This window comes from Hippocampus guttulatus, chromosome 3 (assembly GCF_054856545.1).
Source record: "Hippocampus guttulatus isolate MCC_2025c chromosome 3, RoL_Hgut_1.0, whole genome shotgun sequence".
NCBI lineage: Eukaryota > Metazoa > Chordata > Actinopteri > Syngnathiformes > Syngnathidae > Hippocampus > Hippocampus guttulatus.
In genome coordinates this window covers 11,667,536-11,683,916 of record NC_141263.1, presented here as the reverse complement: position 1 = coordinate 11,683,916, position 16,381 = coordinate 11,667,536, and the positions used below count along the sequence as shown (strand labels likewise).

At 42.8% G+C, this 16,381-nt stretch overlaps 1 protein-coding gene across 5 annotated transcripts in view; it reads left to right on the top strand.

Moving 5' to 3' along the window:
* The window catches only part of dmxl2 (Dmx-like 2), a 38,362-nt gene that overhangs the window by 5,872 nt on the left and 16,109 nt on the right, over positions 1–16,381 (top strand). For all 5 annotated transcript variants that reach the window (XM_086106780.1, XM_086106782.1, XM_086106781.1 and 2 more), the window contains exons 2-33: positions 2,664–2,789; positions 3,239–3,310; positions 3,437–3,515; positions 3,747–3,891; positions 4,281–4,347; positions 4,449–4,621; positions 4,709–4,889; positions 5,009–5,189; positions 5,305–5,523; positions 5,616–5,887; positions 6,334–6,600; positions 6,699–6,928; positions 7,023–7,225; positions 7,504–7,625; positions 7,897–7,986; positions 8,109–8,217; positions 8,326–8,445; positions 8,587–8,814; positions 9,024–9,310; positions 10,023–10,189; positions 10,275–10,926; positions 11,540–11,869; positions 11,951–12,070; positions 12,307–12,442; positions 13,226–13,336; positions 13,456–13,625; positions 14,063–14,160; positions 14,302–14,467; positions 14,790–15,054; positions 15,182–15,384; positions 15,579–15,947; positions 16,135–16,317. In XM_086106780.1, the coding sequence (XP_085962906.1) occupies positions 2,664–2,789; positions 3,239–3,310; positions 3,437–3,515; positions 3,747–3,891; positions 4,281–4,347; positions 4,449–4,621; positions 4,709–4,889; positions 5,009–5,189; positions 5,305–5,523; positions 5,616–5,887; positions 6,334–6,600; positions 6,699–6,928; positions 7,023–7,225; positions 7,504–7,625; positions 7,897–7,986; positions 8,109–8,217; positions 8,326–8,445; positions 8,587–8,814; positions 9,024–9,310; positions 10,023–10,189; positions 10,275–10,926; positions 11,540–11,869; positions 11,951–12,070; positions 12,307–12,442; positions 13,226–13,336; positions 13,456–13,625; positions 14,063–14,160; positions 14,302–14,467; positions 14,790–15,054; positions 15,182–15,384; positions 15,579–15,947; positions 16,135–16,317 (6,141 nt within the window). The remainder of the gene's footprint in view (positions 1–2,663; positions 2,790–3,238; positions 3,311–3,436; positions 3,516–3,746; positions 3,892–4,280; positions 4,348–4,448; positions 4,622–4,708; positions 4,890–5,008; positions 5,190–5,304; positions 5,524–5,615; positions 5,888–6,333; positions 6,601–6,698; positions 6,929–7,022; positions 7,226–7,503; positions 7,626–7,896; positions 7,987–8,108; positions 8,218–8,325; positions 8,446–8,586; positions 8,815–9,023; positions 9,311–10,022; positions 10,190–10,274; positions 10,927–11,539; positions 11,870–11,950; positions 12,071–12,306; positions 12,443–13,225; positions 13,337–13,455; positions 13,626–14,062; positions 14,161–14,301; positions 14,468–14,789; positions 15,055–15,181; positions 15,385–15,578; positions 15,948–16,134; positions 16,318–16,381) is intronic.

The window sequence follows — 16,381 nt, the reverse complement described above, 5'->3', positions numbered from 1 at the left end:
ACCACTTGGGTTTCCCAAAATTGAGCAAGGACAAACATTTTTACTGGAAACCATTCGCAATCTCTCATTGCGACATTCACGAAGTTTGATATATTTTTCTGATTCCACACTCATGATTGCGTTACTCTGTCAACGTTACTGGTCATATTTATCTAATATTTATCCAGAGTAAGCTCCATTCTTAATGTAAACATTGACCAGACTGACAAGGAGCGTCATACTTACCGATGTCCATCTGTTAACGTCTTTTCAGACTTGGTCCAGAATTGGTTGGTACTGAATGAGTTAATTAGGTTGACCCTGAATTCCTGCTTTGTAAAAGATGACAACACAGTTAATGGCATTGTGATCCTGCAGGGTGAACAGTTCTATTGATCATAATTATGATATTGGAGTTGACGTAGAGTATATTGCCCCCAAGCAGTGAAAATAGATCCACATCCTCACCAAAATGTAACAGGTTCATCTTTGGCCCAAGCACAACCCCTCAGCAAAGTTTTCTTCATATTGGCTATTTATTTAGTTATTTATTTTGTTTATTATTTGAAGCAAGCCATCTGCTTTTATCGGTATTATTTCCTGTTGTTTAAATTGTAGTTCTCATGTCGACATACCTGCTAGTCTACGATGCAAAAGGTTCAAATCAAAACAACTCGAATAGCGGTAGCCTAATTTGCACAGTCCTCCTGTCTAGTGTATTTATTTACAAAGTAGAATACGAGCCTGTGATCGGAGTGTGGTCAGCGATGATATAGCGGGTACACTCGCCTAATTTGTGTGCAGGCAGCGGGGGTTCAGTTCACACTCAATGACGGTGTGTAGGTGAGTGGAAATGATTGGTTGTCTATCTCCATTTTACACCCTGCGACTGATTGGCGACCAGTTCAGGGTGTAGTCCACCCTTCGACCAAAGTTAGCTGTGATAGGTTCCAGCATCTCTCGACCCTGAACAGAATAAGCGGTCTTGAAAATGGATGGATAGAAGTGGTTGTTTTCCCATGTGCACAGATGCTGATCATCCCAGCAAAGACAGTCAGTATTAAATTTGATACCAGAGGTGATAAGTGGTCTATTTTTATACTGCCGGTGCTGATGTTGTAAATCCTTCAAAACAACTAAACTGTATTCGTCAAGGAGATTAATAATGTGCTTCCAATAATGTTGTCATTCTACACCATACTGCCGCACATCAGCATTATGCTCTGAAAAGTAACAAACAGTCCCCGTTTGCACACTTTTTCCTCAGCACCTTGTTTGTCATGCATGAGACTGTAGCGCATGCAGGTGATGAAAGAGAAACAGGACACACAAACCAAATGAACAAAGATGTGATGAGAGACTCCAGTTCGTGACCGGTGTACTCATGTTTACTTGTCTGGCTCAGAGCCCTGCTAGGTGGAAATTACTCGCTGTCATAGAGAGTTAAAGGCAATCTCCATCCTCTACACAGCAGTCTCAGACAGTGCGTGACGGTGACCGCGTTTTAATTCAGAGTCATAATGTGCTGCAGCAGATGCAGCAAGGGACTAGTAACGCACTGACTGCAGTTTTCCTTTTACTTGCCTCTCGCGTACCGCGTGCAAAGAGTCATCTTGCTTCAACCACCGGGGCCATAACCGCTACGATTAGTTTGTTTTTGAGTGGTGACTGTAAAGCGTCCCCATTGTGTGACTCAGTGGTTCTCAGCCTCGCCTCCTATTCTCTTGAATAATGAAAGACACAAGCTGCTTTTCAGCCACTGCTGTTGCTCTGAGGCCAATTTACCTTGCTCTTTCGAATTTAAATTTGAACAGAGATCAAGTTTTGCCTCTGACCCAGATTTGTTTAAACTGTTGATATGCTTTCCCCGACATATTGTCATCATTATATATTATATTAGGTATTAATAATAATACGGGCGGGCCGGTGGTCCAGTGGTTAGCGCGTTGATCTCACAGTGCAGAGGTCGTGGGTTCGATCCCGGCCTCCCTGTGTGGAGTTTGCATGTTCTGCATGTTCTTGCATGTTTTTCTCCGGGTACTCCGGTTTCCTCCCACAGTCCAAAGACATGCATAGCAGGCTGATTGAACACTCAAAATTGTCCCTAGGTGTGAGTGTGAGCGCGGATGGTTGTTCGCCTCTGTGTGCCCTGCGATTGGCTGGCAACCAGTTCAGGGTGTCCCCCGCCTACTGCCCGAAGACAGCTGGGACCCTAGTGAGGATAATAGCGGTTCGGAAAATGAATGAATGAATAATACATATACATTGGATCGAGACCGGGCCGGCCCCCTAATAGCAAAAATCGGCCTATAATTGAGGCCCATTGAAAGGGGGAAAACAAAACAAAATTGGAATCACCTAAAATATACCCGACAAAAGCTGATAATTACTCAATATTCATTTTCCGCGGTTCTATCAAAAAAACTGTCTTCCATTGTTCACTGAACATCTAGGCTATTGGCTAGGTTCATCATGGGTATGTACATTCTTGAAACATTACGTTGATGCTTTATGATCATCTCCATTTCAAAAGCTTTACTTTTTGCATTGTATAAATGATATACATGCCAAACTATTTTCTGCACCTCGCTATTATTATTCTGTTTTTTTTTCTTTTTTCTTCTTTTAAAAAAAAAAAAAGAATCGTTAAAGGCGCATTTTAATTTGAACCTTTTCATTTCCAGGCCTATGGCTCAGGTTGTGATGTAGTGATCTTGGCGAGTGACTTCGAGTGTGTGCAGATAATCCCAGGAGCTCAAAATGGGAACATTCAGGTGGGCTGTGTGGAGTGCTCCCATCAGCTTGGCAGGGTAAGTGTTGACCGCCCCCTCAAATTCATTCCCTCTTGTAATGTGTTGTTTTCTTTCACGCTTTGTCTGCAGTCAAACCACAGCACACTTGATAAGTGTGAAAGTAGTTAAAATTCTGTGCATGTTTAACTTTGTTGGCCACAGGTCTTAAAGTGTGGCCCGCTCTTAAAAGGCAGCAGATAGAAGAGGACAGAGAACAAGAAGAAAGACGAAATGTTACTGTTGCTGTTCTTTTGTTACGATGGTGTTGATAATTACACTAAACTCTCTTGATTCATCTTTTTAAAGTCAATAAATTGCCACCGGGCTTTGTGTTCATCTTAATAAATTTTCAAGACATTCTCCGGTCTATTTTGTGAAGATATTTTTTTTTGTTCAAATGTGACTTTTTAGAAAACAATCATTTTCACTAGACTTCTTCATGGCTTTGAAATGATGCTTTTATATAGATTGCTGCCTCCTACGGAAACACAGTCTGCATCTTTGAACCTCTCTCTACCAACCCAAACAAACGCCACAAGGTAGGCAGACAAACGGTTATTGAATAAATATGGTTGTTTCAAGAAAAATATGATGAAGTGAGCGAGGGAGCCAATAACATTGCATGGTGTGTGTGTGTGTGTGTGTTGCTCTCTTGTCACTAACAGCAGCTTAACTATCAGTGGCAAAAGACAGGGCAGTTCTTCCTTGATGCCATCACCTACAACCTGGCGTGGGACCCACAGGGTATGCCAATGCTTTCTGTGCGTTTAAATCAACCTGTTAATGTTTTTCTTTCCAAAAACAGACTAATTGAATCCTCTCCACACACCACTTGTACTCCCTTACCACCTTTATTGCCCTGAAGAACTCACACAATTGTGTATTATGTATCCCCCATAATACACGTGATGTTCCGTGCTCTTAAGTCCTCAACTTGGCCGTGAGATGTGTCACCTAGTACCTTTGTTTCCTCAGGGAACCGTATCCTAGCAGCAACCGAGCGTCTTCAGCTGTGGGCTCCACCGCTGGCAGACATCTTAATCGAGGAGGAGGATGGCCAGGCGTCTGAGGACAAGCTCCATCCTGTTCTAAATGACTGGAACTGTGTCTGGCAGTGCAAGTGCGTCTTGTTTATGCATCTCTAGTGTAGTGGACAAGGGGAAATGGGTACTTTTTTCATCTCATTTTGCAGTAAACCTCAAATCTAGTTTGAATCTTTAAAAATGAGAGAATATTTTGAGGGTTTTTTTTTTAATAGCCAAGCGCATTTGTGGAATGCTTCAAATTGAGCATGTGCCGCTGTGAGTCATGTGATTTAACTTCAGTCAGTGTCCATTCTGTAATTGTCATCTTATGACAAACTTGCATGATCACTAAAACCACAAAAACAGGGAAATGACAGCTTTTAAAGCATAAACAAACAAAAAAAAAATCACCGTTGCAAACTGGCTGCTCATGTGGAAGTGAGCTGTCTTTTGCATAAAGCTCATGTGACTGTGCGTCCGACAGGACTGCTGCATCTGTCCATGGTGCCAAGTGGTCCCCTGATGGAGAGTACTTCGCAACAGTTGGGAAAGTATGCACATAATGTGACTGCAAAATAAGGATACCGTACTAAAGAACCAAGAATGATATTCATGTCCGTATTTATCTGCATTTGCGTGTTTGTCAATGTAGGATGACTGTTTACTCAAAGTGTGGTATCCCACCACGGGCTGGCGTTCTGCAGTGGTGGTCCAGGACCCTTCAGATAAGAAACCTCCTGCTGTTCACTTCTCTTTTGTTTACCTGGCCCATCCTCGCTCGGTCACCGGTATGTCCTGGAGGAAGACTAGCAAGTACATGCCAAAGTAAGAAATAAACCCACATGAGCAAAATTAAGTCCTGTAATTCCTTAAAAAATGTACGTCAAGTGCATCCTTCATGTGTCTTTTTAGGGGTTCGGTGTGCAATGTTTTGCTGACATCTTGTGAGGATGGCGTGTGTAGACTGTGGTCTGAGACCCTGCTTCCAGAAGACAGCTTGCTAGGGGGCCAAATAACTGAGAACACACACTCGTTTAGCTCCAGCTTGCCAGGCTTGGCAGGCAATAAGGATAAGATTCAGCATGCCTTGGAGGTATCCAACATGGGATGCTTTTTATGACCTGAACAGAAATAATTTATAGCAAAAATGTATTGTGTTCTTTGCTCCCTACACCTTAACTATTAATTACTAATTTTGCTTCGTTTGAACAGTCTATTCACCACCTGAAGCATCTGCGTCGGGGAAGGCGACGATCATCTGCTTTGGTAGCTCACAGTGAGCTGCTCCCCTCTCAGCTTAGCACGCAGGATGCGCACACTCACCGCCACATTGCTCATCATGCCAACGCGTTGTGTCACTTCCACATTTCAGCCAGTATTAATCCCAACACAGGTAGCCTTTTCTCCGAAGCAGCTGTCTTGTCTCTTTTTCATATCTGTATTGATTTACTGTGTCTCGATGATCGATCTGTCTCTGCTTCCTGTTTATTCCTTGTTTTCACTCGCAGACATCCCCTTAATGTTGGCAGACTCTACACTCTTCAACACAGATTATGGCACCGGGGCAGGAGGATTTGTGGTTCATTGGCTCAATAATAAAGATCTAAGTTTCACCTGCTCAATGGATCTTTTTATGCTACAGCTCCGTAAGTTCTCTGAACAACAGTTAGACCATGCCACAGAAGACCCCCTGGACCCTGAAGGATCCCCTTTGAAGTTTGACTTTGGTATGACCACAGTCCATTGGACAACCCCGAATGACTAATTCAATGCATATTTAGCACGAGCACATGATTAAACACGTTATTTGGACTTCTAGACCTGGATGAGATGTCTGACAAAGCCTCATCTGAACTTGGAGAGGAGGGGGAGCCAGGGGAGCAGGGAAGCACAAAGGCATCCTCACCAGGATCCAGCTCCAGCTTACCTTTGCCCTCAATGCTACTAGAGAGGAGGATGGAGATTCTAACCACAGAGTGGAATAAGAGTCCTGACATGTTGTTCACCATCCACCCAACTGACGGCTCGTTCCTTGTTTGGCATGTCAAGTACTTGGATGAATTTAACCAAGGCATCTTCAGGCAGGTTCAGGTAAGTACAGCTTTGATGATGTAAAACATTGTGGTGTCCTGCTTGTAATGTCACCCAAGTGTAATTGTTGAGTGTTTTTCCAATACATTAGCTTGCCTGCTTTTAATCACTGATTACTGTGCCACATGCTCATTCAGGCATACAGTACGCACACTGGTGATTATAGTGGAGGAGGATTTGCCTCTTTCAGGAAGCTAAATAAGGCAACCAAAGTATTGCAGTCATTTCTCAGTATCGTAGCGCAGTTCAAATCTCTGACAGTGTGCATTTAAATTCATTATGATTATTTTGGAAATGGAGACTGTTTGATGCAGCTTTTGCGTTTCCTCTTTTTAACAATTATCAAACGTATGCAGTTTATTGTTATGCCTGGGAACCAGTTGTCATTCTGTACATCAAATGAGTATGAACAATTGTGCTTTTCTTTCCTTCAAATGTGCCTACAGGTGTCCTTTTCCTCCCGTATCCCAGTGGCATTTCCTACAGGTGACGCCAACTCTCTGAGTAAAAACATCCTGATGTATGCCTGTACTTTGACCGAGAGGGAGAGTTTCAGGGCAGGCGAGCAGGGAAGGATGGGTCAACATGTTGCTCACTCTGCCTCAGCCTCGGCTGGCCTTGGTTTTCCTGCCTTAGCCTCCTCTTCTCCTAATCTGGGCACCAGTCCTGCCGTCATGATGGTCTCCAAGCATGTTGACGGATCTCTTAACCAGGTGTGTGTGATTGTGTGTTTGTGGTGGGGAGAAGTCTCTGAACACCTGCTTTTGTATGCTAGCAGAATCATTGAAGAAAAAAATGTCATTGTTTCCAGTGGGCTGTGACATTCGCAGAACGCTCTGCGTTCTCCAACGTATTGACCGTGTCCCACAAATTTCGCTATTGTGGCCACCGTTTCCATCTGAATGACCAAGCCTGTCACACAGTGCTGCCACTGCTGCTCACGTCCTCACACCATAATGCACTGCTTACACCTCCCTCGGCTCCTGGCAGCATGGATGGGGAACAACCTCCCACCTTTCCCCTTCCAAAGGGACTCCCTAGGTAAGGGGCAAAGAAAACGCACTATGTACTCATACAGGAACCAGAAGAGGTAAGGACAATTAAAGTCACAAGTATTTCTCTATTTGTTTATCAGAAAGCAGCTTCGCAATGCAGCAACAAGAACCTTCCACGACCCCAATGCCATCTACAGTGAACTCATCTTGTGGAGAGTGGATCACATTGGACCCCTCTCATGTACCGGAGGGGTCTCTGAACTGGCTCGGATCAACTCTCTGCACACCTCTGCTTTCAGCAATGTTGCTTGGCTACCTTCACTAGTTCCCAGCTCTGTACTTGGTAAACATGACACAGTTGTTTACAATTTGTCAAGACCACCACATGTTTCAAAAACAAAACAAAACAGTGCAGCCGCCTTTCATTCGGTTCTATGAAGCTCTTATGCATTTGGTATTTACGAGTGCATGATATCAACGATTCAGAGCATCAAAGTACCTTCAATGCCATGCAGCACTCAACTACAATATGCAAAGGAAATAAACACCTTGTCTCCATACGTTCTCCAGCCTTATGCATCAGTTTTAATTTAGCGTCCAACTATGTTTTGTTCCCGTCAGGAACGTACTGTAATAGTGCCAGTGCCTGCTTTGTGGCATCAGATGGTAAGAACCTGCGTCTGTATCAAGCTGTGGTTGATGCCAGAAAGCTACTCGATGAATTGTCAGATCCAGAAACATCTGTGAGTGGACTAACACACGAACGCCCATACACAAATGAGATGTGATCATCAGAATAATCTGTCACCTTTTTCCTCTGTTTGAATTGAAATATACTGTATTTTGGGCACTAACTTGTAGGGTATTGCGTGTCAAATTTGATGCAGAACTACCCAAAACACACTTTAATACTGTCAATATAATTCACACACATTGGAAAATCATTTTAACCAAAGCATTAATTCACAGAATTAATGTTTCTGCATCCTTATAATCATGTTGTGTCATGTTCAGAAATTAGTTGGTGAAGTGTTCAACATTGTCAGTCAGCAGTCCACCGCCCGACCTGGCTGTATCATAGAGCTAGATGTCATTACAAACCAGGTGAGCCATTGCTCTATATTTCACATCAGCCTCCTGAGAAAAAAAAATCCAAATCTTGAAATCTCAAAATTGTGTACACAGACCATATAAATAAATGTTTTCTATTTCCATGTACAACACAGTGTGGAGCCAACACCCAGCTGCTGCATGTCTTCCAAGAGGACTTCATTCTAGGTTATAAGCCTCAAAAGGAACCAGATAAACAACCAACTGCTTTTCCATCTGGTGAAGGTGCACTACACCATCTGATTAATGCTGCATGTCGATACTTTCTGAAAATTTGCAAACCAGAGTAAAATGTTTTCGAAGATTGCATTAATTACACTCTTCTGAAACCAGATTACCACCATCCTCCTTTTTCGGAGAAGTTTTTCCTGGTGGTGATAGAAAAGGATCTCAACAGTAACTCAGTGCTACAAATGTGGCACCTGCACCTTCAGTCTGTCCAGGCGTGTGTTGGTAAGAGGGGGCATCTGATATTTATTGTAATTAAAGCATTCTTTTCCGGTTTTACTTTATCGTATTCAATCCAATAATCGTTTCTCCGTTCTAAAATAGAGGTGGAAGACAGCTTTAATCTTAATGTATCATTGTGTACAGATGATCTGAACCAAGATTCTAGCTTCCAGAGCAAACTAATGGTTCCCAATCAAGTTGTGAACCCTGACTCATCTCCGGAGACCTCCCCTATCAGACCTCTTCCCCGCTCAGCCTCCACGATCAACTTGCAGTCAGCCAGCAAACTCATCCTTAGTTCCAAACTGGTGTATAGCAAGCGACTCGACCTGCCCCATGGGGTCGAGGTTACCAGAGCCACACCGTCTGCTGGTAAGCCTCAGCATTGTCCTCACTCATGTCATGCACAAATTGCAAGAATTGGAACTTCAAATCTATGTTTGGTTAGTATTAATTAATAAATAGAAACGTGTTGCAAATCATTGACATACTAAATAGGTACAGATAAAGAAGAGATTTTCTGGCACCACATGTAACAGATTCTTTCCATTTTTCTAATTTGTTTTCCCCTCTTCTTTTAGGCCATCTCAGTTCCTCCTCCATCTACCCTGTATGCTTGGCTCCTTATCTGATTGTGACTACCTGCTCAGACTCTCGGGTGCGATTCTGGCGTTGTGCCGTAGAGGGTGATCATGGAGATAGTGACTATGGCCAGGACAAGCGGATGTACCGGTGGGAGCCGTGGGCTCTAATGAACGAGGAGGAAGACAACAACAGCGCTGTGTTTGTGTCGGGACGGCCTGTTGCCGTGTCATGCTCCTACATTGGTAGGCTGGCTGTGGCTTTTAAACAACCACGTCAAGGACAGGTGAGGTATTTGATTAAATATTAAATAGATGATTTCATTTATTCAGGTGAAATGACTTTTTTAAATGTTTATAATAGTTAGCAAACCACATGTACAAGATAAACATCATAGCTCTCCAGCAGGATCTTGGCATCTCCAAAATCACAACTTTTCAGAAAAATCCCCATTTAACGCCATGTTGCTTAAGTGACCAAGTACCGTGTTGTCCAACATTATTAGCCAAATAAAGTCAGTAAATACAAATGAAAGCGCCTGTGTGTGATGCAGTACTGGTAAGTACGTTCTCAATGCCGATTGGCTGTCACCAATGACTCGGACTGACTGTGCCCGCCTGAAATGATGACGGAATGATGACTGACAGACTGACGTGCACACCACTGCTCATTTATTTAAATGGTACAGATTTGCCACCGGCAGTAAATATCAAAGTCTGTACTCATGCCGACCCCCTGATTTGAAAGCCAAAGGCAAACAACTGTGGTTACATCATCTTCCCAAACATTTCTTTCAAAAGGTCGAAGAGGCATATGACGTGCAATAAACAATGTAATTTGCTTACTAAGGCAGAAAAGAATCCACATGCAAACTTACCTTTGTGAATGATAAGTTCCTTTCCACTGAAGCGTTTCAGCTTTCATTTTTTAAGGCATTTCATATATACTACTTTGATTGTTTCTGTTTTTTTCATAAATGTTTTTTTTCCCCCCTCTAGATTTCTGGAAAAGAGTTCTCAATGCACGTGTCTATCTATGAATGTGAATCAACTGGTGGTTCAGAGTGGGTTTTGGAGCAAACTCTCCACTTAGAAGAATTTAACAGACCCTCATCAACATTGGACCCAAGAGTCAGCGTGGACTCCAACCTCTTTGTTTACAGCAGGTCAGGAGGATACTGCCTATGTCAGTAAGCTTCTGTACTGCTAACAGCTGTCTTAAATTTAAAAGGGAATTTCTCTCTGTACTAGATCGGACCTGTACATGACCCGAGACCACAACTCACCCAATATCAAGCATTACGTCCACCTGGATTGGTTGTCAAAAGAAGATGGCTCTCACATCCTTACAGTGGGGGTCGGATCCAACATTCTCATGTATGGTCGCATCTCTGGCATGGTTAATGAGCAGACAAGCAGCAAAGAGGGTGTGGCTGTCATCACCCTTCCTCTGGGGGGCAGTATCAAACAAGGGATCCGCTCTCGCTGGATCCTACTCAGGGCCGTGGACCTTCTGTCCTCTGTGGATGGCACTCCTTGTCTACCAGTTTCACTCTCTTGGGTGAGGGATGGCATTTTGGTGGTGGGCATGGATTGTGAGATGCACGTATATGCCCAGTGGCACCAGGACAAGAAGCCCGGTGAGGGAGAGGAGGGCAACCTGTCATCTGCCGATATTGCTGGAGGTCAAACCACAGCTTCCTCTTCAGTCTTTGAAGGGAGAACCAGGTCCAAGAGTGTGTTTGAAGGGAGCGCAGCCGTGGATGAGGCCCTACGTGCCCCGGCGGGACTTCAAGAGGGTGGGCTTTTTGAGGCGGCTCACTCTTTGTCCCCGACTCTACCCCAGTATCATCCCACCCAGCTCCTTGAGCTCATGGATTTGGGAAAGGTTCGCCGTGCCAAGGTGAGTCTCCCTCATCCCCTAGTTACAGTGGTTCTCAAACTTTTTACACCATGTACTGTATAAAGATGTTCTACATTAACTTTCTACATGAACACTGTGCTTAAATGTAGGAAAGTTAAAAAATAAATCCTGTAATAATGATTCATTTAAAATATTGCTCATAAATGTTTGATAAAAATTGTATCTAAATAATTATTTGAAAAACAAATTAATTGGATCTAAGTGAATTGTACCTAATATTAACTGCACCTCAGCTGTACTCAACAATAATGTATGGTACTGGATTAAAACAAGTGTAAGGGGAAACATACATACCGGTACATTTCTTTGCAATAGTTTGCTGTGTGTGCACCCACTCGTCTAATCACGATAGATTGCATTTCTGGAATAAGAATTAAGAAGATGAATCCGCATGAGTAAATTTTGAATTTAGTTCCCCATTCAGCCACTTTAACATTCATTATGCAAAGTTTCAACACAGAATTGAGTGATTCTTTAAAATCCTGCTAGAGGGAGCTTCCATTCCACTAATGTTACACAAGCCACACTTCGATAACCACTGTTTAAATCGTATGTCACTCTAATTTCCTGTATATGTTTATCTTTCTGTCAGGCCATTCTTGCTCATTTGGTGAAGTGTATTGCTGGGGAGGTTGCTGTAGTAAGAGATGTCGAGGCAGGTGAGGGTGGAGCCAGGAGACACTTGTCTCGAACCATCAGTGTGACCGGCAGCACAGCAAAAGACACCATCGTGGCCGGTCGTGACGGAGGGCGGGATTATACCGAAATCAACTCCATCCCCCCGCTGCCTCTCTATGCACTCATGTTAGCTGACGAAGATACTTCCTTCAAGGGACCAGAAGACACTGTCAAAGGAACCAAAGTGGTCAATGGTGAGGCAGGGCACATGTCTGCCGAGGACCAATATGCTGACCTATTCCAGGTTTGTACGCAATGTAATCGAATGCATTTTGTCATTGAAGATTGACACAGATTTCTATTAAACGCAGCACTGTGTTAACAGGTGCCAACAGTCACCACGGATGACTTTGTCAATTTTGCCACTGACAAACCAGAGAAGAAGTCTCGCGTTATCAACCTCTCTCAATACGGTCCTGCCTACTTTGGACCAGAGCATGCGCAGGTATTAAGAAGCAGAACACGCTTACAGTAAGACTGGAAAAAAATGAGCTTGGTATATCAGCTATGTATTGCCTTTTTTTGGGGGGGTGACATGTAGAAATTGATGAGAATTTAAATGCTTTGATGGTTAATGAAATCATCAATGTTACTTATTAGAAACAGTCTAATAACATGGCTACAACATTAAGCAGCTTCATGACCTATGACCAACACATACAGTACCTTGTGTCTCTCTAGGTGTTGTCCAGTCATCTAATGCACTCCAGCCTCCCTGGACTAACCCGACTTGAGCAAATGTTCTTGGTGGCCCTGGCTGACACGGTAGCAACCACTAGTGCTGAGGTCACAAACTCCACTGATCAACAATACACAGGTCAGAAATGGTGTCAAGATGCTACAGTTTTTATTGTATCCCATGGAATATACAGCATACAATTTGTGGTTTTGTGATGTTTAACTGGTGCCATCATTTCTATCGATAAAAGTTTATTCAAGCACTTTCATGCAGCATTATCCAAATGTCCTTGAAAATTGATCTCACCAAAAATGAAGAGTCCTTATGTCGCGACTGTCCCTACTTAGTATGAAGAGAAAATGTTGTCCCGTGTTCTCATGCTAATCGAAAAATGTCATGAAATTACGATCATTTTTTCCAACAGGTACCACCAGTGCGCATATTTCTGAGTAGTTATATTGTAATTTGCCAGAACGTAAAGAGCCTTGGAAAGAGATCCTACAGTCTTTAGGTTGGTGAAGGGTTAGGAACATCATGATCAGCATGAATTTTTCTTGATTGCGTGTTCCTGAACATTGGTAATCTTCAGCCATCAAATCTTTGTGCTAAATAACGTTGTTTCTGCTTTTGCAGACTGCTCATTTCCTTATCTTTTTGCCTTTTCTCTGCAATTCATACTGTAATCCTATTTATTTAGTCTTTTGAGCAGAAGACATTAGCAGGTTGTTCCAGCACAGAGACGGTAAGAAGGTTCAGGGACAAGAGAAACAGAGTGACAGGAATGCACGAAATGTAGTGACACAAAAGGGCTTTTTTTTTTTTTTTTTTTTAATAATAAGCGTTTAAAGGGAAGTGCTCCTGCTGCAATGAATAACAATGACACGAGTGGCACTAGTTGACAGCTACCTGGTATGTTTGTAGGAGGTGAGGCTCTGGATGAGTGTGGACTGAGGTACCTGCTGGCCATGCGTCTTCATACTTGTCTGCTCACCTCTCTGCCCCCACTTTACCGCATGCAGCTTCTTCACCAGGGTAAAACACTTTGCTCTTAACACTGTTGTTTTATTTTATTTGATCTCCAGCTCATTTAGTCTTGACAGTTTCTTTCATGCCATCGTCACTCCTTTTCTTGGTCTATCTGTCCTTGTTAGGTCTGTCAACCTGCCATTTTGCCTGGGCCTTTCACTCTGAGGCAGAGGAGGAGCTGCTGAACATGATTCCGGCCATGCAGAGAGGTGACCCCCAGTGGTCTGAGCTCCGAGCTGTCGGTGCTGGTTGGTGGATACGCAACATTAACACCTTGCGGAAAATGGTGGAGAAGGTACCTAGATATCCAAATTCTAAAAAACATGTTACTAATGGGAAAATGTGCCATTAAAAACCCCTAAGATTTGTTGTTTCAAGTCCTAAATATTTTTAGTTAACTTAAGAGACAGCTACTTCTTAAATGACTATCTTACAAAACAGTTTTGGTCACTGAGATTATCACCAAATTGTTTAAATGTTACCTTCAAGTGCCTCTCCTGTTATTTAACTTTCATGCAAGAGCTAACAAAAATAATTCAAAGTAACACGCTTGCATGTCAAATGTTCTTGGACTTGAAGAATCGACAGTGTAGCTGTGTCACAAAATAATCTTCCCAAAACATTCTACAATTAAATACCCACCTACATGAATTGCATTTGAGACTGGCAATGTGTTCGGTCTATCATTTTATTGTAAAAAGTGGAACCTCTTTATTTTTATGGTTGTATCAGTTGGGCAAAGCTGCATTCCAGAGGCACAATGACCCTTTAGATGCTGCGCTCTTCTACCTGGCCATGAAGAAAAAGGCTGTCCTGTGGGGACTCTTCAGGTGGGACTTTTTTTTTGTCTATTTTAAAAAAATAATTCCAAAAATATTGGTTTGTTTTCATGTGTAGTTTTTTAAAGCAATGTTTTATTTAAGGGTATACTCTCATTGGGGATATCAAAATAAATAGTTTGTTTCTCTCAGGTCCCAACATGATGAGAAGATGACTCAGTTCTTCAAGAATAATTTCAGTGAAGACCGCTGGCGAAAGGCGGCTCTAAAAAATGCTTTCTCCTTGCTTGGAAAGCAACGCTTTGAACAGTCGGCCGCCTTCTTCTTGCTGGCTGGATCACTCAAAGACGCGATAGAGGTGTGAACAACTCTCCCCTAGTATTTCCACTCAATAAGCATTTCTCTTCCCTGCAGTATATTTCACGCATCTATGTGGATTGCTGAAAATAGAGATCCTTGTTGTTTCTGAGGTCGCTGATTATGCTGCAGCTCTAAGCCAAATTATATTGATAACATTCAGTAAATGTCCACATATCTTTCCTTGACCAAGGTTTAACATACAAAGTAGTCAAAACAGAGATAGCAAAAAAAAAAAAAAAACATTTTTACACGCCTAAACTTGCATTAAAGATGTATTTGTAATCTGCCTCTCACACCATCTCCTGTTTTGTGGTGTGTAGGTTTTGATGGAGAAGATGGAGGACCTCCAGTTAGCCATGATAGTCGCTCGACTCTATGAAGCGGACTTTGAGAATTCATCCACCTGCCAAGGCCTCCTTTATGAGAAGGTTCTCGGTTGTAACAGGGATGGAAGTCACTACCACTGTTCTCGACTTCACCCTGACCCGTTCCTGCGCAGCATAGCATACTGGATAATGAAGGATTACACCCAAGCCCTGGACACACTCTTAGAGCGCATCCCCAAAGATGATGATGATAACCTTGGTGAGTTGCTTTTGAGACATTTAGTAAATCACTTGCTAAATCTCACTAACTTTAATTAAGGCTTTGTTTGTTCGACAGTGTTTATATATTTTTCTCTACCACACTTATTTTTGCATTGTGTTCTTAGATGTGATGGTCAAGTCTTGCAACCCTGTGGTGTTCAGTTTCTACAATTATCTAAGAACGCACCCACTCATCATCCGGCGGCACTTTGCGAGCTCAGAGGGCACAGCAACCACAGTGGGTTTCACTGCAGAAAAGAGTAGTGCTGATGAGATCAACCTCATAGAGCGCAAATTGTTCTTCACCACAGCAAATGCACATTTCAAGGTGGGCTCACTTATCTGGCTCTTTTAACCACTCTCACCATTGCCCTTCCTCTCTTATCGTCAGGAACCAGAACTTTCCTCGACTGTTTCAAATTATAAATCAGATTTTTTTTAAATGCTAACGCAAAAACATTAAACAAAGACTCATTGACAAATATTCACACGAGTTATTTTAACTTAATTTTATACCTACAGGTGGGCTGCCCAGTTCTGGCCCTGGAAGTTCTCTCCAAAATTCCCAAAGTTACAAAGAAATCAAACTCGTCTCCCCTGAGCAAGGCTTCATCCAAGGGCAACTCAAGCCAGCAACTGGAAAAGAGCACAGTGATAGAATGGGCTTCACCTGCTCCCCCTGCATGGGGAGGAAATGAAAATGCAGGTGGGATGGACTGGAGCCAGCCCTTGGGCAAGTTGGAAGACGATGAGCTGAAGCTCGACTGGGGGGATGACAAGGAAGATGATGAAGTCGATGACGATGAGGATTGTCTGACTATGAAGAAACTTGCCACCGCGATGAAAGTGGAGGGAACTTTTGAATCTAAGCTGCAGAGAGATGACTCACAGGTTGGAGAAGCACCTTCACAGTTTAGCCAAAGGGGAAGACACATTTTTCTGATTTAAATGAGTGAATAAAATACTTTATCTTTTTGTTTATCCTGTAGATAGGGAAAAATATATTAATCACAAGAAAAGCTTGATGCAACGCTAAGTAGTGACTAAAGAAATGGTCATTTCTCTTTTTATGTTTTAGGGCGAGTCTGAAGTGGATGTGATTGCAGAGCAGCTGAAGTTCCGTGCCTGTCTAAAAATCCTAATGACAGAACTGCGCACACTAGCCACGGGTTTCGAGGTGGATGGAGGCAAACTTCGTTTTCAGCTCTACAGTTGGCTGGAGAAGGAGATAGCGGCAATGCATAACATCTGCAACTACAAGGTCAAATAGTCACCCCCCCAGGTAATCTTTGAAACCAATGCTATATATTTATTTATTTTTCATG